Source organism: Panicum virgatum, chromosome 2K (assembly GCF_016808335.1).
Source record: "Panicum virgatum strain AP13 chromosome 2K, P.virgatum_v5, whole genome shotgun sequence".
In the NCBI taxonomy this organism is placed as follows: Eukaryota; Viridiplantae; Streptophyta; class Magnoliopsida; order Poales; family Poaceae; genus Panicum; species Panicum virgatum.
The window spans coordinates 12915114-12935551 of record NC_053137.1 but is presented as its reverse complement, the minus strand read 5'-3'; the positions used below and the strand labels follow the sequence as shown (position 1 = coordinate 12935551).

General features: G+C 43.6%; 2 protein-coding genes, 2 long non-coding RNA genes and 1 pseudogene across 10 annotated transcripts; 3 read left to right on the top strand and 2 right to left on the bottom strand.

Annotated features, from left to right (window-relative positions):
* The first annotated feature begins 832 nt into the window (after nt 1-832).
* Nucleotides 833-6203, top strand: LOC120667424. 5 transcript variants are annotated; one of them, XR_005672188.1, is made up of 4 exons: nt 833-3035; nt 3122-4427; nt 5094-5250; nt 5790-6203. It is a non-coding gene; the product is annotated as an uncharacterized LOC120667424 (long non-coding RNA). The 5 variants fall into 5 exon arrangements; XR_005672186.1 differs by lacking the exon at nt 5094-5250 and having other exon boundaries at nt 837-1133; nt 2902-3035; XR_005672183.1 differs by lacking the exon at nt 5094-5250 and having other exon boundaries at nt 837-1157; nt 2902-3035.
* A 1410-nt stretch (nt 6204-7613) lies between these two features.
* On the top strand, nt 7614-10882 carry LOC120667405 (protein PXR1-like). 2 transcript variants are annotated; one of them, XM_039947496.1, is made up of 4 exons: nt 7614-7873; nt 9151-9341; nt 9606-9858; nt 10336-10882. In XM_039947496.1, the coding sequence occupies exons 2-4, from the start codon at nt 9173-9175 to the stop codon at nt 10688-10690; spliced, it is 777 nt and encodes a 258-aa protein (XP_039803430.1). In that variant the 5' UTR covers nt 7614-7873; nt 9151-9172; the 3' UTR covers nt 10691-10882. The 2 variants fall into 2 exon arrangements, with proteins under 2 accessions (XP_039803430.1, XP_039803423.1); XM_039947489.1 differs by having other exon boundaries at nt 7615-7873; nt 9147-9341.
* Nucleotides 10696-14304, bottom strand: LOC120667394 (annotated as a pseudogene).
* Nucleotides 14305-15583: 1279 nt separating this feature from the next.
* Nucleotides 15584-16760, top strand: LOC120667386. The gene is made up of 2 exons (XR_005672173.1): nt 15584-16149; nt 16595-16760. It is a non-coding gene; the product is annotated as an uncharacterized LOC120667386 (long non-coding RNA).
* LOC120667368 (eukaryotic translation initiation factor 3 subunit E-like) lies at nt 16527-20230 on the bottom strand. 2 transcript variants are annotated; one of them, XM_039947458.1, is made up of 7 exons: nt 19731-20230; nt 18974-19201; nt 18766-18887; nt 18095-18314; nt 17576-17718; nt 17069-17206; nt 16527-16892 (listed from the first exon to the last, which is right to left on the bottom strand). In XM_039947458.1, exons 1-7 carry the CDS (start codon nt 20091-20093, stop codon nt 16787-16789), a joined length of 1320 nt encoding a protein of 439 aa, XP_039803392.1. In that variant the 5' UTR covers nt 20094-20230; the 3' UTR covers nt 16527-16786. The 2 variants fall into 2 exon arrangements, with proteins under 2 accessions (XP_039803392.1, XP_039803400.1); XM_039947466.1 differs by having other exon boundaries at nt 17069-17213; nt 17649-17718; nt 19731-20207.
* Between the last annotated feature and the right edge of the window lie 208 nt (nt 20231-20438).

Genomic DNA, 20438 nt, shown 5'->3' with positions numbered 1-20438 from the left:
AAAATTCCTAAAAATACTTCAAGTTGCGATGAATCTAATGGTATCAAATTTTCTCAAAAATTCGTTCATTTAGTACAGTTTGCGGGGATTTAAAGTTACATCAAAAAAGAAAAAGGAAAAATGGGCCGGCTCATTAAGGCTCACCGGTCAAAACGGTCAAACCGGCCGGTAAACCGGTTGCACGGGAGCTTTTGAATTTAGATTTGAATTCAAACCGGTCAAACCGGCCGGTAAACCGGTCGGTAAACCGGTCGGAACCGGTTGTACGGGAGCTTTTGAATTTATTTGAATTTGAATTTGAATTCAACCGGTTTCCACCGGTTACCGGTTTCCACCGATTACCGATCCAACCGGTCTGGTAAACCGGAACCGCAGCGTCGGCGGTTTGAGTTAACCGGTCTGGAAAAAACCCTGACCCGTACCCCCGCGCGGCCTACCGTGATTGCAGCGCGTTTACGTGATTGCCTCGTCGCGGACGCGGGGGGCGGAACTTGATCGCGCGGTCGCTGACGCGGCGACGGATTCCCGCTGCGACACGCGGTGATCGCGCCCCTGCTACGGGTCCTGCGCGGAGCGGCGGCAGGCCGAAGAGGGTGTGGGGCCTCGCTTCCTCCTTCCCTCCTCCTCCTCCTCCTCCTCCTCTCTCTCTCACGACAACACCGGATCAGCGCGGGTGGTGGGAGCGCGCGGCGGGAGCGGCGGGCGGAGCAGCTGCTGCAGAGCGGCCGCGGCCGCGGCCGCGGCGGCGCGGATGTGGAGGCAGTGATCCGGAGCGGGCGCGGCCGCGGCCGCGGCCGCGGCTGCGCTGCCCGCCTGTACCCACCCACGACAACGGCGGCGGCCGCTCAGTGCCTTCTGCCGGCCCCGCACGCGGCCACCACGCCGGATCCGCCCGGGTGGTGGGAGTGTGCGGCGGGAGCGGCGGGCTGCGGAGCGGCCACGGCCGCGGCGGCGCGGATGTGGAGGCGGCGAGGCTGAGCGGGCGCGGCCGCGGCTGCGCCGCCCGCCTGTACCCACCACAATCCCGCCCACGAGCACGAGACGACCATCACGCCCGCGAGCACGAACAGGCGGCGGCGATGACAGACAGAGGAGAGGTCAAGGCGTCTGATTCCAGTGATAGCCGGCGACGGGTAAGGAGTAAAATGAAACTCAGGGTGAGTTGTTCTACTGCCTCAGGGTGTCATTGAGCTCTGCTTGCTAAGTGCTCGTTGAAATGCCTATGCGCACTAATGTAATTGCTCCACTTTTGGGTACAGTTTGCTTTGTGCTGTAACTTGTTCCTAACAAAATCGTGTCGATTCCCATGGCCTGTGTGTCTGTATATCAAAGTACTGCTAGATTAACGAGCTCTCACCTATTATTGGCACTGCAGTAAACATATGCAGAATATGAGCCAATGCGATAGTTTTTTTTGGACGTATTTAGTTTCAGTACCTGTAGTTAGAGCCCTTTTTTCGTTCTTTTTCTACAACAAACATTAGAATTGCATGTCTTTGCATTAATTAATCGATTAAGAGGTTCCAACCTGTTTGGAGATGATTTCTGTCTACTAGCGAGGTTCAACTGGTAACTATATGTAAAACACCTGTATCATTTCAGGGTTTATTTATTATCATTATTATTTGTTGTGTTAAACTTTGATCAAGGACAGCCTGATGAAAAGTGAAAACCATTGCTTCATCATTTACAGGATCTGTTTTTGACCTCTGCACTCAGTTATTGTTTGATTTAGAAAGCTGAAATATTTTGCATAATCTTTGCATTTTGTTGGTTAGTCAGAAATTGTATGTCATAAGATGGGACTTGGGAGTGAGATTACAGTGCTACGTTTCTTCTAACACTTTATTATAGCAAAACAAAATAACCACTGTTTAATCTGATTTCTCATTTAGGCCTCCTATATTTTAAGTACTTGTAAAACCTGAAAGATGATAACTTTATCTGATGGTCATGCCTGTCTTCAAAATTTTAGATGTTTATTTTGGCTCCTAGAGGTTTATCTGATGCCATGTATATCTCTAGAATTCTAGATCGGAAGGGGACAGATTATGTGATTAACCTCCATGTGAGTAAAAAATATTTGTGAAGAAAAAATGACATCAACTCATTAGAGCGCGACCATCAAATTTTGAGGTATTGTCTTGTTTGCTGCCCGTTAGATTTTATTTCCAGCTCTCGCCATATAATTCTGAGCAACTGAGCTTGTGTCCTTATAGGAGCTAGAGCTACCAATCACATTTTAGCTGTGCTGATTGACTGATTCCCAAGTCTCAACTTTAGTAAGTCATTGGTTGGGAAACTGTTGTAGATGCAACCTGCTAGAAGCTTGTTTTTTATAAGAAAATTGTATGTTGTTGAGTTTCTTGTTGCTTTCTTGAATCGGATTGGCCAGTATTATTCCTCAAATTTAGGTACTTAGAGACTTTACTGCTGTAGGAAGAAACACTATTTGCCTTTGGTGACTACAGATGATTTTTTTAGTGACTACTGAATGATGTTGCTTGTTAATTCAGAATTTTTGTTAGGAACATGGTTGACCGTATGCTCTCTTGATCTTGTTTGTTTTGGCATCTGCTGGTCCTAATGGTGCTGCCCCCCCTGTTTTTAAATGCCCTTCATCTCTGGTAAACACACCATGGATAATGAGTATCAACCGCCACTCAATTCCGCAATAGGTGACACTATGTAGCATGTGAAGCTCTGTAATTCAACAATAAAGTGTTGGCTTATCTGGTGGCAATTCTAGCAATATAAATCAGAAGCATCTACATATTCCAGCATGACTATTTAAATTTCTGTGGCTAATCTCTATGTCTGATTCATTATCTTTGTATATGTCATCTAGCTGCACACTCATCTCATCCAAACTTAAAAAAGTGGAAACATTGTGTTTTGTAGCCGGTACAAGTTCTGATAGAGTTGTGATGGAAATTCTGCTCCACTTCAAGATGATAGAAACACAAAGAGGCCACAGATTGAATCAGACACAATACAATTGCTCGAGCAAGAAAGAGTTTCTGCTGATGTCAATGGTACCTCCTCTGAACTCACATGTATATTTCTTCACGTAGATAAATTGTGATCATGATTGAATGAATAATAAAAGGTATTTTCTCAGGTTAACTATACCTATGATTGAGAAAAAGAGAATAGAGAGTGAATTATAATAGGAAATTGTAGAGATATCAGAATTCAGAAGTAGCAAGTTGGTGATCGATCTGAAGAAATGGATTTTGTTACAAATCAAAATTGATCGAGTTGATTAAAAAAGTATTAATCAGATGAGGCTTCATTGAGATTTGAAAAAAGTATTAGACAATTGGGTATTTTCTTAAGAGGCAGTCTGAGCCTAATCTGATCAGAGAGCAGTAATCCGATAAAATGTCTTTGGGCTTCTACCCTCATATGTGGACACCTGATGAGTGGGCAAGCTTACGTCCTCACCGACAGGGCTCTTAAGATGCTGCAGCGTGTCATCCTGTGCAAGACAAATCACAACAATGTTGAGCGCTGAGCAGTGGCCGACCATGGCAGCAAGCACCATCACGGTGAGGTAACCCCCTCTGCGTTGCTTCGGCATCCTACCTATCTACTTGCTTTCATATCACTTTTATAACCAGTTTCTAACAATTGTTTCCATTATTTAAGCAGAAAGTCTACTTGTACTCCCATGGGTATGTATCACTAGAAAAGAATTGGATTAAATGCAAAATGCACTACATCTTCATGAACCTTATGTAGTTTTAGCATTACCATACAGTTGGAGTAGCTCTACCTAGAGTTGGAATATGTGCACAATGCCAGTATGCCACAATCCCTAAACTACAACTATTAGAAGAAAGCTTATTTCACTATATCTGTGAGCAGATGAATGGCTTATTTAATTCACTATATCTGTGAGAAGATGAATGGAACTCTATGAATCATAATGGTTTGCCGACTGCACTCCACTTGAACAGGGTACACGAATTTCACTGCTCGTTGAGGTGGATCTGTTAGACAACAGTATAAGCGCTCTCATAGGAAAGCTGTTATGGTTGTTGTCTGAGGCTGGAGGATGGATCTGTTAGAATAAACCGTGCCATGGTGTGTGCTTGGCGTGCATCATCACGCGTGAGTACGTGCGTTCATTATTGAGTCATTTAGGTTGCTATGGTCTGATCGAGTCCTTAGCATGTCCACTGGCGCACGAAGTTCATGCTCGTGTTCACGTCCAGTGTTGAGTAGGATGGTGCTTGTGTGCTCATGCCTGCAGGTCGAGTCAGGGTCGGAACACCGGTGTGACCACGTTCCAGGTTGTGTCCAGATGTTTGGTGTGTGCACGTGCTGGCATGTTAGTTACGAAGGTGCAGGGATGGCTTAGACGTGCCAGTTGGTGGCAGTAACGGAGGAGCACGACGAGCCACGGGATCAGCACTGCTCAGGTGGGATGTGCACCTGCTCATTATCTGTATGCATGATGTAGTCTGCCACATCACTTTTATGCTTATTATTATCTGAACTTTTTACATCAATGGTTCTGTTAGAGAATCTGAACTTTTTATATCAATGGTTCTGTTAGAGAACTAACATGATAACTGAATGGCATTTATAGATGAGCTGTTATTAGCATCTGTTTTTTAGCACATAAAACAGCTACACCAAGCCTATCTGAAAAAAAAGAGCTGTTAAAACTACCAAATTTTTCTGTTATAGGAACATGTTTCTAGCAGAATGATGCTTAGAGTATAGCTTCTATTTTTTTTTTACTAATTTAGTGCAACGCACTTCGTTCCCTGCTAGATTGTGACCTTTTTAGACATGCATGTATTTCAGTAAGCAAACTAATATAAAGTGATTCCTGAAAAATAATTGGATTGGTAGTATGCCTAAATTGGTTTTTGTTTGCCCTCAAACCTGATTCCGTGAGAATGTTCAGCTGGTCCTGAATGTAAATATTTGTCCATTTTCCTGAAAAATAAAACTAATTAATCATAAGCCATCTGATGTTGCCTCCAGCCTCAGCATGTCTACCTTTGCGCCGCCGCCGGCGACGTGGGTGCCTCTGTTCCTTTTTTTTAAGAAATTCTCTGTTCCTTTTGATCTCACAGATTTGAGATTGTGCTATGCTCTGTGCTCTTGATTGATGATGGCCTAAGGTTTCTACTGGTTATTTATTCTTGGGCGAAAGCCGATCTTGAGATCATTCAATGCTGCATGTCCTGATACATTTTGAGATGCATGTAGATGTGTGAGTCAAGATAAATGGTGAGCATACCTCGTTGTTCTTGGAGATGACACTTTGTTACCTTTTTGAGTCTGAATCTGTTACATTCAGAGCACCGGAGGCTTCCATGTCTAGGATTAGATGGAGTCTCTATGTATTTATGCATGGTGAACCCATTGAATTGTGATTATTCTCAACTTTTTTACTCTACGCACGAATATAGTATGTGGCATGTAACTATCATTGAATTGTGATTATTCTCAACATTTAGGATTTAACTATCCTTTTGTGGCATGTAACTGTTTCTTGGACTGTCCTTTGCTTGCGCAGATACAAAGTTCTAGACTCAATCTATATAACTATATGTTATTTGCAGTGACAAATTGCATCCTTTGTTACTTGCACCTTAATCTTGTAATGCAGATGCCTAATTTTGTGACAAAAAAGTTACACAAAGCTGACTGTGTTTTCCAAATTTTAGGACAGTAGTACCTCTAATTATTTATGAGTTAGGTATTTACATTTTATGGTTGATTCGATTATAATGTGTTGGCTTAAGCAAGGCACTATTTGAGTGCAGCACACACTCGTCGAGGAGGATCAGGGTAGGGTCGAATGCCCGTGGATGTTGCCCCGGCGCCCCCAAGCATGCCAAGAAACCCCCCTCAAGGAGGAGAACGTGGAGGAATCAAGGTGGTGGCGGCGAGGATGCCATACCCGGAGGATGGGTTGCTGCATCTCTGGTCTCAATGCCCTCTACATTGTCATGACGTCTGGATCAATGAGTACCACTTCCACGTCCTCCGCCAGATTGATGAAGGTGGCTTCGCCGCCGTCGTCTACCCCATTGCAACAGCAGCCTCCAGATTTATGTAAATTATCTGTTGTCGTGACATATTGTCAAATAAAATGTTTTATTGGCTAGGGTACTCGATATTTTACTCTAACTATTTAAAAAAAGTTTATCTCATGTTGAGAAGGCTTGTTGTCTTGATATGTTCAGAGTCCACAAGGAGACTGGAACCGTAAAGCATGCTTGCTCTATCCAATCCATTTGGATGGTACTTATTTAACACAGTAGCATAATGCTGTCTAGAAAGGAATTCTATTCAACAGCGGATGTTGTGCAAATATACTGGCAGGTCAGACCATTAATATTACAAAACTGTATTCAAATTTCTTGATCAATGTAATTGCAATGTTGTGAAAGATAGATAGTTTCATGTAATTACAATCACATTTCATTGAAATCAATGCCGTGAAAGATAGAGTTTCTTACCAGCCTATTTAATCAGGTTTAGACTACTCTATGCCTGTGAACAATGAAATGGTGCAAAGTTTGATCAAAGCAACCTGGTTGAAAATGGTTTGGGTGAAAAAGTTCACTTCAAAAGTATGTGGGTCAGCTACAACATTAAAGCAACGAGAACCCCTAAAGCTTATTCGATTTTTTTATCTTAACAAATAGGAAAAAATATTTTGTCCCATCTGATTTTGCTGGTAGAATTTATTTGGCTACCATAGCTTAAAGATAAGAATGAATCTATGCACGACAACTATTGATTTTAATCTAAGATTATTAATTTTTTGTATATATTTGTTATGAGTATAAATAAGGGTTATTCTATTGCATTGTGGTGCTCAATATTTTTGTATAATTATATATATATATTTTTAATATTTCGAATATTTTGTCTATTTTTACCATAATTGAGATTTCGTTGTTTGTTTTCACCATATAAAGTTTCTAAAAAAAGCCTGTTGCAACAAAATTTTATATAATTATTTTTTTCGTAATATTATTCTTCAGATACGTGCAATGTCGCAGGTGCACCCTACTAGCAACACAAAAGATGAGAGCAGCTCCAGTGCTTTGTTCGACTTGTGCAGTCGAGGGAAGTCGAACAGAACTTGTGTTCGATAGTGCTGCGCGGGTGTCTATATGTTGGACCTACAGATAAATAAAAAATGTCCAATCTCTTGCGGATGCCTTGTCTTCTCCAGTGCCGCTCCAGCCATATCGCCGCATCAATGATTTTTTAATGCTCCTCGCGCCGAACTGAGTTTCGTGGTCGATTTCAATTTTCAAGTGTATAGTTTGATTTCAACCGACCACTGTTCGATTTTTTGCACACTGAAAAAAAATCTGAATTTGGTTTGAGGATGGACGTTTTTTTTTTAAAGGAAGGATGGACGTTAATCTGTTGTCAAAATGTTAACCTTCTTCGAACCTCGAACGGGCTGGACTATTAACCACCCAAGCGGGCCGGGTCTGGGCTTGCCCGGCTCTCTCACCAACTCATCCGGCACGCGGATCCAGCTGTACCCAATCAACTCCTCTTCTTCCCCTCCTCTCCCCCCCGGCGGCGGCGGCGGCGGCGGCGAGGAAAGAACGCGTGCGCCCCTTCCTTCCCGACCCACGCCCGCCTCCCCGGCCCGCACGCGCCCCCATCGAGCGCTCTCCGCCGACCAAGGGCGCCTCCGCGCCCCCCTTCCGCCGGAGCGGAGCTCGCCTTTGCCCGCCCGCCCGCCCGCCAGCCGCAAAGGGGTTCCGTCTGTCGCGCCCGCCGCTGCCGCCGACTCGTCGCCCCCTTCCTCTTCGGCGCTACTGGACGGCGCGGGGAGGGGATCCGTCCGGGCCTCGACAGGCCTCCCCTTCACCCGGTACGGAACCCTAACCTTTCTTGGCTGCTTGGCCGGATCGCGCCGCGTCCTGTCCCGCGGGACAGATCTTTCTGTGAGCCGTGAGCTTGTTGTTAATTCCTTTGTTGCGTGGAGGGGTACTGGTGGGGGAGAAGCTAGCAAAGTTTGCGAAGAAATTGAACTTTTGGGGGGTTCCACTCGATCCCCCCGGCTACACGTTACGCCCGCCAGGCCATGTTTGGGTGGAGGTTGGGCAAAGCAGGCTGCTTGTTCTGTGCTACGCTCATGCTTACATGTCGTTCTTGCGCCGCAGCATTATCTGGTATCTGGTAGACTCGCTCTATGCTCGCAGATATACGTTTAGCACTTTTAAAAAAAGGCTGAAAGAGTCAACCACTCGAGCCAGTGTTCACCGTGAAATATGCCCTAAAGATCTATAATCTTTTCTCTGAAAGTCCTGTGTATGTTCTGTGGGGTGTGCATAATTTTTCCATTCCCGCTGACCTATTTCGTGGCGAATTTCTTATAAATTCATGGAACTGTAGTGTTTCTGTTCAAATTATGATGCTAGTAATTACTTTGTGTTTAACATAGGTTTATCTTTAAGAATGGTTTCTTAAGAAATAGTCAATTATATTTGGATACTTTTGCCATTCATGACTCCTCATTGGGTTCAGTTTTAGTCTTTTATAGACATCTTTAGATTGGTAATGTTATATTGATTTTTTTATTGGGATGCATAGCATGTATATGAGTGCCTATTCATGAATTCCGCATTATTACAGTTGCTCATTTATAGACTGTTTTAAGGATATCTATTTTGTAGTATTCATATTATGTTTGGATCATTTGTAAAGCCATGTGGGTTTACATTAGTACATAGCTTACACCAAGCAACACCCTGCACTTTTCTTTTGCAACCACTCTTACCTTGCGTCTTCCAGATCCATGCATCAACTTTACCACATCATTCTGGTGCCTTTCTGCTTTCCTGGGTTGACCTGACAAATTAGTTTCAATGAGACTGCTTGAATCTTACAGCTTTGTTTGATCAGACACTATAGTAATAAGTTCTTTTATTGCCAAAGGCACATTCCCATATGCCTAAGCAAAATAATGAGATCAATTATACGCTGGAAATTTGGAAAGCCAAGGTTTCTTTTGTTTTTTTTGCTCTAAAGGACTTTCATGTTTCATCATATGTATTTCTCAGGAGAAATATGCCAATAATTTATATGTTTATTACCTTTTATGTTATCTTTTTTCTATTATTAAAGATTTCATTTCTGGACAGCCAGTTGTTGAACTCGGAGTTAGACAATGGATCTGGAGACAGAAAATCGTCTTGCCTCTTTACTACTTGAAGAGGCACGGAGATTACAGCTAGAGGCTGACAGGGAAGGTATTCATGCATATCTGCGAAAGCCTAATGTAAGGCATCGTCCAAACTCACGGTTCCTCACTGCCACAGTTCGTGGAGTTCAGCAAGGTTAGCACATTGTGCTCCTTTGAATTCCCCTGGTGTTAGTTTCTTGAAGGATGCATCTGCATCTTAGAAACTTACCAAATTAGGTGGGGAAACAGTTGGATTCATGTAATCTTGTAGATATTCTAACTTTTTTTTTAAAAAAAATTATATTGACCTTGCATTCTTAGGCGCAAAAGTATTATTGACCCTGTGTCAAGGAAAACTTTTATTGAAATCAAGTAGATCTTTTGTACATCTGACTTGAAACATGCTGTTATCCTGCAGCAAACCGTGTTGTGGAGGTCAATGAAATGTGGCGTGCTAGGGAAAAGGAGCTGGAGTTGGAGTCAAAGATGAAAGGCAGAAGTAGCAGAAGTAAAGATCATGATGATTCTAGAGGCAAGAAGCGCAAAAGTGAAATGAGAAACCATAGCTCCAGCTCAAGGGTTGAACAAGAAGGGACCACTTATCATACTTCTTACTCAGACCAGGAGGATGGTCTTAGGGACGATGAAATTGAAAGATTTCTTCATTCAAGGTCAGCTAGAATATTCATTATTCTCTTCAATGCAAGAATCCATTATTTTCTTGATGAACACCTGACATATAACTAAATATTATTTTAATTATAATTGTGTATGAAAAACCATGCAATTTGTATACATCTTCAATAATACTCCATTTGTCCATCAATCTAAGGTGCATGTAATTTGTTTCTGGGAAAGTTAAAGTTTTGTAGATTTTGACCAACAATTAGTTCAATTATATGCATGTTTGATATACAAAATTTGTATCAATGGATTACTATACAGAATACTGTTAGGATGATGTTCATTTTTGTAGAAATTGACAATATAGTTAGTTAGATTATTTCAACTTAAGTACCCCATTATTCTGTTGATGAGTGCTGGTATCCTATTATATGGTATATTTTAATTTGTTTGTTCTGTAAACCTTTCTATGGGTTACCTATCAGCAATTGTCGGTAACAAGTGTATTGTTGCTATTTTATTAGGGTAAAACGAGGACGTGGGGCCATTGGTTCAAGGATGGATGAGCCTGGTCCATACCTTGATTCTTCATCCCGTTGTCATGACAACGAACCTAATCCTGATATACGTGTGGAAGAAAAATGGGAACGTCGAGTACAAGGCCCAGAGAAGCCTTTATTTTTGAGATCCAAGTCTCCTGATGATCATTGGTGTAAGGAAACGTTGGATGGAAGGGGATCAAGCTCTGAACCACAGAGCAAGAAGGAAAAGAAAAAGAAGTCTGAGAAAAAAGAGAAGAGAGATAAAAGGAAGGAAAAGGACACGAAGAAATCCAAGCATCACCATTATCATCATCACAAAAGCCGAAGAAGGGAGTGAATGAGTGATCTTGCCTGTCAGAGACAGAAATGTACACAACGGTTCTGCCCTGGAAGTGGCAGCTAGCTGATTGTTGCTGTAACTTGAAACTGTATTGTATAGAGAAATTGGCATTGTGTAGATTGTAGAATGGATTATGCTTCTTATAGTACCATGGTATTGCAATGCCCCATTGTTCTTGAGATTTTACCACTTTGCATTAATGGTATTAACACTATGAATTGTTTGACAACACACACGACCTTACGCTTCTATTATTTCTTCTGGTCTATGTGCATGAGAAGGTGAGGCAAACGAAGAAGGTGGTTTGTGCAGAGCCAGTTTCTGATAGACATCCTCCATCTCTGGCCTAAACTGAGGAGAAGTTTGCAGGCAAGCAAATGCCACTTCCACAAGAAGAGCAATTTCTTTCTCTTCTACAGTTGTTGGAGATGATGGGCGCTTGTCCAACATATCCTCCATTACAAGCTCCTGATGCTGTTCCCTGGAACTGGAAGCAAGGGATTGTATCTCCGAGGGGTACATCCCCATCACAATCTCCAGCACAACGACACCAAAGCTGTAGACATCGCATTTCGCTGTCACCACTGATGTGTAAGAAAGCTCTGCATCAAAAATCAAAATAAAGAACCAATCAATAATCAAACATGAAACCAAAAGCTGCAGTATATCTGATATTCGCGAATCGTAACAAGAATATATACTTTTTTTTGCAATGTATATGAAAGTAACTGTGACCACATACCAGGGGCTATACAACCATATGTTCCTGCTAGTTCGCTCCAATTGGATGAATCAGGTTTTAGCATCCTTGCTATTCCAAAATCTGAAACATAAGACTTGAAATCTGCATCTAGCAAGATGTTGTTGCTTGTTACATCCCGATGGATGATTGGCGGGTTGCATTCATGGTGCAAGTAGTAGATGGCTTGAGCCACGTCTCTAGCAATGGAAACCCGCTTCTTCCAGTCCAACTCCTTTGCAAGTTCCTCATTTTGCAAGACAGAACGAAGGTTTCCTCTCTCAATGTAATCATATACTAGAAACTTGTACCTAGGATGGGAGCAAAATCCATACAGCTTGACGATGCTTCTGTGCCGTATCTTCGTCAGCACTTCAATTTCACCAAGGAATCTCTTTTCGTCGCTAATGTCGTCTTCAGTTGGGTGGATCTTTTTCACTGCAACTAATCTACCCCCTTGAAGCTGTGCTTTGTAGACTGTGCCATACCCCCCTGAGCCAATTATGTATCTATCACTGAAATTTTCTGTTGCCCTAGTGATATCCTCAAATGCTAGTTTCCCGTCAAAATTCCATACTGAGAGCACATCTCTTATATCTGTAACTGTAGCCTTCTGTGGTCTTTTCCTTTTGAGAATCACAGACACAGAAAAGATTGAGAACATTATAGCTATGCACACAGGGATGGATATAGCTAGGACCAAGCTGTGAAATCTTGCTTTGTGATGTTCCATCATCGGAGCTGAAGAGCAGAGTGGTAGACCAGAGAGATTACCACAAAGACCTTTGTTATGGAGGAACCATCGGACTGAGGCATTATGGAATACTCGTCCAGTTGGAAGAGCCCCTTCCAAGCTGTTGTATGTGTTGAGAGACTACCCATGCTGCCAATGGACGAAGGGATACTACCAACGAACTGATTGTGGGAGAGGTTCAGGTGCTCCAGCAGCGCCAAGTTGCCGAGTTCCGCAGGTAACCTGCCAGTGAGTTTGTTGTTGCTGACATCCAACAGAATCTGTAGACTTGCCAAATTACCAATAGTCAGTGGCAGAGCTCCACTCAAGCTGTTGTCATTAATCCTTAAGTACACTAGCTTGGTACAGCTCCCGAGCTCTTGCGGTATCAAGCCGCTCAACCTATTCGCAGATATATCAAGGTATTGCAAATTTCTCATCTGACCAAATTCAGGTGGTATGTGACCTGAAAACTGGTTTTGCGATAAATGGAGTTCGTACAGGCTGCCTAGATTTCTTAGCAATCCTGGCGGTATATCGCCAGTTAAGTTGTTGACCTGAAGTGCAAGTACCTCCAGTTTTACAAGATTTGAAAACTCAGGGGGCAAGCTTCCATTTGTCATGTTTCCCGACACGTCCAGCGTTGTTAAATTGACGCTTGAAGCCCATGTTTTGGACAAATGCCCATGAAAGCTGTTTCCCCATAACTTTGCGACAACAAGATGTGGGTACGGCCCAAGATCTGATGTATCTCCTGTTAGCTGGTTGGAAGACAGGTCAAGCTCCTACACTTTTCAAGTCTCTAGGAATAGAGCCAGTAAACATGTTGGTAAAAACCAGGTACATTTGGAGATTCCTTCCTTTGCAGGCATTAGAGGGCAGTTCCCCCGAGAGAGAGTTGTTGGATAAATTGAGCACAGCTAAGTCGGTAAGATTGAAGAACTCTCGTGGTAAAGGACCTGACAGCCGGTTATCGAAGAGAAAAAGCTTTCGCATGGCTGTGAGATTTCCAAAAGTTGCAGGAACTGAGCCTGAAAGCATGTTGGAGGGTAAGGACATGGTGTGGAGATCCATCAAAGCGCCAAGCTCGGCAGGGATGGATCCCACAAGCTGGTTGTCAAACAGGTCAAGGTGGTTCAGCATGGTAAGGTTCCCTAAGCTCGCAGGAATGGCGCCGCTTAGCCGGTTCGAATACAAAACTAGCACGCTTAGATTGGGAAGGAATCCAATCTCGTGTGGAATGGAACCTGTGAGCTCTTTCTCAATGAGGTCAAGTACATCTAGCTCAGTAAGGTTTGACAAAGCAGCTGGGACTTCACTACTGAAGCGGTTTGTACCGAGCTCAAGATCCCTCAGTTTCCTGAGGTTTCCTAGAAAAGCTGGTATGGGCCCTGACAGAGTGTTGCTGAAAAGGTAGAGGGTGTTCAGCTGGGTCAAGTTGCCAAAGCTTTCAGGTATTCGGCCACTCAAAAAGTTGTCGCCCAGCTCCAAAGCTTTGAGGCCGGTGAGCTTCCCAAGCTCCCCGGGGATCGGCCCAGCGAGCAAGTTCTTGGTGGTGACAAGGGCGACCAGTGTCGTCAGGTTACCAAGGGATGCAGGGATGCGGCCGGTGAGGTTGTTGGAGAAGAGGCCCAGCTGGGTGAGGCGCCTCATGCTGCCGAGCTCGGATGGGATGCTTCCATGGAGCCCGTTGCCGGCGAGGTCGAGGATGGAGAGTGCGGGGAGGGAGGCGATGGCCAGCGGGATCTCTCCGTGGAGGCTGTTGAAGGCGAGGTTCACGTGCGTGAGGAAAGGGAGCGCCGAGAAGTTGAGCTCACCGAGACGGCCGTCGAGGCCGGCGAACGGCAGGGAGATTCCGGTCACCGCCAATGGCTCGCGGTGGCGGCGGCGGCGGCGGCGGCCCCAGTGCACGGCGCCGCACGTGACCCCCGTCCAGTTGCTGGTGCACGGGCTTGTCCCCTGCCGCCATGAGGCCAGTGCCGGCGGCGAGGTCCGCAGGGTGGACTTCCACTGGAGGAGGGCCGCTGTCTGGCACCCTAGACGCACGCCTCCGTGGTGCCCCGGCGTTGCGCCGGCGTGCAGGAAGAGGAGCCAATGGTGGAGGAGTACGAGTATTAGCTCTACGGCCATCTCCATTGGAACCTGGCCGGGGCTTAAGTTGGGATTTTGCATTGATGGCCAGAGGCCGGGATGCATATATATATATATATATATATAGCGTGGAAAAGCTAATAAGCTGTTGCCTCCAATTTTTTTTTAACATAATACAGAACTAGACGCTTATAAATCTGCACGCACACTCATGCCTATTAATGTATGCACATAATCATATATCTATAAGCATCTCTGAGAGACTGAGCCGGTAGATTCTCGAGATTGACAAAGTCATCACAGTCTTGCTGTCAACGAGCACATCGTCTACCACTGAAAGACTAGCGCGGATTAAATTATAGAATAAATCAAAAAAACGAGCGCATGTGTCAAGTTGAGAACTCAAACCTGGCGGATGGGTAGATACCGCCAAAAAAAACTTTACTAGGTGAATTACGCTTAGCTCGGTACTGCCTCCATTTCAAATGTAAGTCGTTCTGGTTTTGTCCCAAATCAATCTCGTCCAGATTTAGCTAAATTTACATAAAAAATATTTACACCTAAAATACTCGAATAAATCAGAATCAACTCGATTGGGGCCCGGCCGAAGAGATTTGGAAAAGGATAGCTTGTCTCAATTTGTGCAGATTACGTGAAGACGGCTAAACTCAGGTCCTCTTTTTGGGTCAAGTGCTAGACTTTAGCACTAGCTCTAGACGGAAGTGCTAACTGGGAACTAAATTTTAGTCAAGACTAAAAAAATTTAGCATGCGTATGAGGGCTGATATATACTAAAGTTTAGCATTCAACTTTAGCTTCTCCAAACAAAAACTCCATCTAAAATTCACTCTATTCCGCTAGCTGTGGTTGGTGGCTGGTGCTGATTTGCTGTGAGAGAAAAGTATTACTGGGTGGCTGGTGGCTGATGCTGATTTGATGTGAGAGAAAAAATAGTACCGTTAGTTACCAATAGAATAGAGTGATTAATGTAATTGACCAGCAAGTACTAGTAGTCATCACGCATAAAGCCGCAGAAGACGGCATGCGCGGTCAGTAATGGCGGCCTGACGTGTGTTGTCCCCTTCGTTAGTGGGCTGAGCTCCTGGTCAATTGGTCGTCCGCACACAGCACATACCATACGTAAAGCGAAAGAAGATTGTTCAATGCAAAGCGTTTTATTAGACAGCATGATCATTCTGGATGTCATCGTGCGTGCATAAAGCGGAAGCATACATGTTGGGAAACTACGAGATGGGCTGCACTCGACTCTTGAATATACACATAGTACAAGAGTGATAGATGAGCTTAATTAGTCTTTTCGAAAAAAAATAGATGAGCTTAGAGATACGCTGTTTCATTTAGTTTAAACTCCAAATCCAAAAGGAACAAATTATTCTTACCTCAAGATGCATCAGACGGGCAATGGCGATGCATATCTTTTCAATTTTAAAATGGTATAGTTTTATATAAATTTCACAGTAGTAACAACACCAATCCCCGACGAGCTGCGGAATTGCACTAAGCTTACAATCATTGAAACTTAGCCACAATAACTTGAGTGGAGAGTTGCTGATGACCATTGGTAATCCGGAGGACCTGCAGATTGTGTTGGATGTCACTGACAACAAACTCACTGGCAGGCTACCCGCGCAGCTCGGGAACTTGGCAATGTTGGAACTCCTGAACCTCTCCCACAACCAATTTGATGGGAGCATTCCATCCCCCTTTGCTAGCATGGTTAGCCTGACAGCACTTGATGTCTCATACAACAACTTGGAAGGGCCTCTTCCAGTACGACGGCTATTCCGTGATGCATCGATAGCATGGTTCCTCCACAATAAAGGTCTGTGGTATTGGTAATCTCTTCACAAGAGGAAACGGCCACAAAAGGACGTAGCCGTAGATACAAGAGATGGTTTTTTCAGCGTGGAATTTTGACGGTAAACTAGCATATGAGGATATCATTGATGCAACAAAAAAATTTTCCGTGATGGGTACATTGTTGCAAGAGTGACGTTGGTGAATGGTGATTCATCATGTGGTCTATTTCTCTGTTTGATGAATTGATCAAAACATTCTAATCATCATTTGCATAGTCGCGTACGTTGCTTTGGGTTCCACGATAGAACACCGAATAAAGCAGGCAGCAACATGCAATCATTCCTCCGCTGGAGCTACACGTTGTACACGACTTTGTTTTTATGGCACCTTTTTTATGGCCGTTGTACACATCTTGATGCAGATGGAGCAGGCAACACTTGAAAGAATTGTTTAACACCTTAATGCCGAAACATGAATCTGATTGCATCATTCATTTCAGTAATACATAGAGAAGGAGATCACCTGTTATGAAATTCTGAGTACAAAATACTAAAAATGTCAGCATAAGCTGTAGCAAACGGCAAACCAACACCCCAGGTGTTCAAATACTGATGACGAAGTCACTTCCTGACAATAGAGCTCCGAGAGTTTACAGCTGTCTCTACTGGAACTAACACTGGGCACCTCAAAACTATGGATTCCGCTAACGTCACCGAGCTGCCTGCTGTGCTGCTTGAGCTGGCTCCACGATGTTCTTTGCTAGCATGTATGTCCGCATGTTAAGGCCCTTCAAGCTCTCGATAATCTGCTCATGCCTGCAAAATGATGCATTCCACTTAAATATACGGTATAAACAGAGAAGATAACTGTTCTGGCTATAACAAAAGAATACTCGACTAGATCACTTGTTCAAGTAGCAAAATGTGTGAAGAAAACATGTTATGAATCCACAATCAACATGGTGTATGAATGCATGGACAGAGCAACTTACACATTGACATGATTGGTTGTCATGATAAGGGTTCCAGACACTGAATCGATCCTGGCATCCAGTTTTGAGTTCCTAACCAAGTTCATTATCCACAACTCTGCCTCATCGTAGCTCATGTTCAGCTTCTGCGCAAGCATGCTGTCCATTGCAATAACATCAGATGAACATGTTAGAATGTTATCAGCCAAGTTCCTATATGGTCCATAGAATGGAATGCAAACCAACAGGTTCTAGTCAACAAAACAAATGCTGCTTCCCAAACTGCACAGAACACATTGTTATTTACTATCACTTAGGACATTACATTTGTTGTTAACAACAGGATCTGATTTCAGCTACCAATATACTACAGAATAATCCAATCAGAAAGTAGCCACAGAATCGGTAGTGACAAACAATTCCTAACAGAAAGCATGCCAAGACTTTATGATCGTGTTCCCACTAAATAATTATTGCAAGAGACAGTTTCCATGTCATTGTAATGAATTGTCAGAAAAAAAAACATACCCGGTATCAATGCACCGATGAATACGACAGTAAGTCTCGAAAATAAACAGACGAGCATTTTCAAGGAACTCATCTCTCAAAGGGACAGTGACGAAATTTCCTTCTTCAATGCGCTTTCCCAGGAAAGGATCATTCAAAATAACCTAGAAAGGTACACATTTGAGCATAAAGAAGCTACATTAGATTGTTTGATAGCATATCATAAAATGGTCATTTGCATATTGTTGGGACAGCAATGCAGACAAGCATATTATAAGCCCTCAGAATCCTAGCTCACTTAACTTCTTCAAATAGGCTACTATACATCGCCAGCATGCTAACATTCCTGGAATGTATGATACATCTAAGATACTAAACTTGGAATGGACAAAACATTTTACCTGGGGGCCATACAAAAGAATGATGTTTTGCAAAGAAAATGATTCATTGTCTTTAAAGATTTTCTATATCCCGAGAAGCATACATTTATGTTCAAAAATTTCTGGCAATAAAGATTGAGAAAAACATCCTTGAAGTTACCTGCTCGCACTCCATGAGTTTCTGTTGAGCACCATCAAAATCATAGTTGACATATAAGCATTCCAGAAATTCAGTTATGGGGTCCTTGTAGCTATGTTGCTCCTGCTGAATGACTTTAATAAGCTCTTTAAGCATATTCCTTCTCCTTTTGTTCACAACAACTGCAGTAGCTAGGTATCTCAGAAGATGGTGTGCATTTGTCTGAATAGCGTTCAAGTACCTGGGCGAGAAACAAGTGAGTAGGCAAATTGACTCCTGAGAATATAACCTTAACGCCAAATCAAAGAAGAAAACAGTACAAACATCGAGCTGGATTGCTGTAGCAGGAAAAGTACACACTAAGAGAGAATAATAAATAATTTTGAATCAAGGTTAGATTTCCCCAAAACAAGTTATTCAAAAATCAAAACCTATAAACAATTTAGTTCTATACTTCGGTGCATTGATACATTCAAGAGGTTACTCTCTCAACAGAAAATGATGCCTTCACTGACTACTGAATCAAAAGATTTATGAGCATCTAGACTGCAATGCAGATATTTGGAAGAACTTTCCAATGTTTGTCTCATTGTTGCTACTTTCTAAACTACTATGCCAGAATGCTACCATCTGTAAATTTGTTGCAACATATTAACTTTAGCTATGTCATTTTGAGATTTGAACATACAAACCTGTCTTGGAAGAACAGATCAATGATCCCATTTCTACCATTTTCATGGTTGAAGAAGATGAAGAGAGCCCAATGCATCAGCCATATCCTGTTCTGGAGCTGATTCAGAGGTGATGAGAAGTTCTGCCAAAAAATCAGGAACAAAACAAGTTAGTAATATAATGTAGATAAACAACAAAGAATAAAGTATAAAGCGTTAAGAGGAAAACCTTTGAATCAATTATTTCCTTCAAGCGGTTGAGTTCTTCCAAAGCTACATCCCAGTTCTGCATCAGGATTTCTGCTGCCAGCTTTCCCCAAAGGGCACTCACACTCCTCTCACTGTTTGTGCACAAAGCACGATACTGGTACAAGTAGTCAGCAGCCCCTGAGTAGTTACCACACTCAAACTGAAATTTGGCATACTGATACAGAGCTTCAATCTGATCTGGACCAATCTGCATTGTTAACAACGATTGAATCAATTGATTAGTGTACAATATGCTAGAATACAGTTGCATGGCATCAACATTCAATCTGAGTTCTGATCTTAGTTATTATGCATTCAACTGCAACAGTCCTTCAGAAAAACTTTGACTCTAATTACATGTCAATTTGCAAGCACTAACAAAAAATACATGGAAAGCTCAATGAAACTAATAAGCACTACATATGCCCAGATTTTAGGACATCTACACTAGAACATATTGAACTATGCAAGCTACCGAATCAAGCACATCTCACAATCTAGTGATGTGGTACATAAAGTACGACCATCAGTCTGCATCCAACTAATCAAGATCCCCTTACAACATAGTACGGAACTAGGGCGACATCCCATGCTAATTATATGAATCCACATGTAGAAACAGTACATAACCTATCCCAAAGATTTTCTCATTGTAAGAGCAAATCATTTTCAGTTTTCCTAACGACACGCAATCCCAAAACGTATCGGTAGAGGTGGGAGCGGAAAAAAACCCGGACCTGGTATCGGTCCTGGAGCATGTGGATGTTGTACTGCTTGTCGGGCCTGAGCTCCTGCACGAGCTGCGGGTTCTGGAGGAAGTTGACGAGCGGCGCCGCGGCCTCCTCGAGCGACCTGAGCCTGGAGACGACCTCGGCGCGGCGGCGGACCATGTCCTCGGGCACGTCGTCGGTGCCGTGGAGCGACTTGTGGATGTCCATGGCGTAGTCGACCATGTTGGTGCCGCTGAGGAGGCGGATCTTGGCCTCGAGGATCTCCGGCTCCGAGTAGAACTGCCGCTCCTGCAGGAATTCCAGCAGCGGGAACACCAGGTGGCGGTCCATCTGCGCCGCCAGCAGCGCCGTGAGGTCGTGCTCCGCCATGGCCGGCGCCGCGAGCTCTCCTACCCGCCTCCCGGGAGGCGGCTAGGGTTAGGGTTTCGAGGGGGGTGGCGGCGCGGGGAGGGAGGAGGCGAGGGGAGAGTGGAGACGGAGATGGGCCGGGGTTGGGATTTTGTGGTTTTGTGGATCGGCTGCCGATCGTTATCGTCCCATGTAAACGGACGGTCAGATGAGGCCATGCTTCGGATCAGTCGTTTCTGTGAAATCCCGATGACCTAAAACTCTGATTTAAGCACTATGCCCTGTTTGTTTTCGCTTAGCTTATAATTGAAGCGTGGCCGAGAGAAGCAAAGATTTTCTCACTTCTCGATTCTCGTTTCTCGTAGT

Excerpts from the sequence above, each read along its gene's own strand:
- LOC120667405 (XM_039947496.1), top strand. The coding sequence starts at position 9,173 with ATGGATCTGGAGACAGAAAATCGTCTTGCCTCTTTACTACTTGAAGAG. Across the intron at positions 9,342-9,605 it reads AGTTCGTGGAGTTCAGCAAG|CAAACCGTGTTGTGGAGGTC; the intron begins GTTAGCACATTG and ends GTTATCCTGCAG. Across the intron at positions 9,859-10,335 it reads GAAAGATTTCTTCATTCAAG|GGTAAAACGAGGACGTGGGG; the intron begins GTCAGCTAGAAT and ends CTATTTTATTAG.
- LOC120667368 (XM_039947458.1), bottom strand. The coding sequence starts at position 20,093 with ATGGCGGAGCACGACCTCACGGCGCTGCTGGCGGCGCAGATGGACCGC. Across the intron at positions 18,888-18,973 it reads AGGAAATAATTGATTCAAAG|AACTTCTCATCACCTCTGAA; the intron begins GTTTTCCTCTTA and ends ATTTTTTGGCAG. Across the intron at positions 17,719-18,094 it reads AACTCATGGAGTGCGAGCAG|GTTATTTTGAATGATCCTTT; the intron begins GTAACTTCAAGG and ends GTACCTTTCTAG.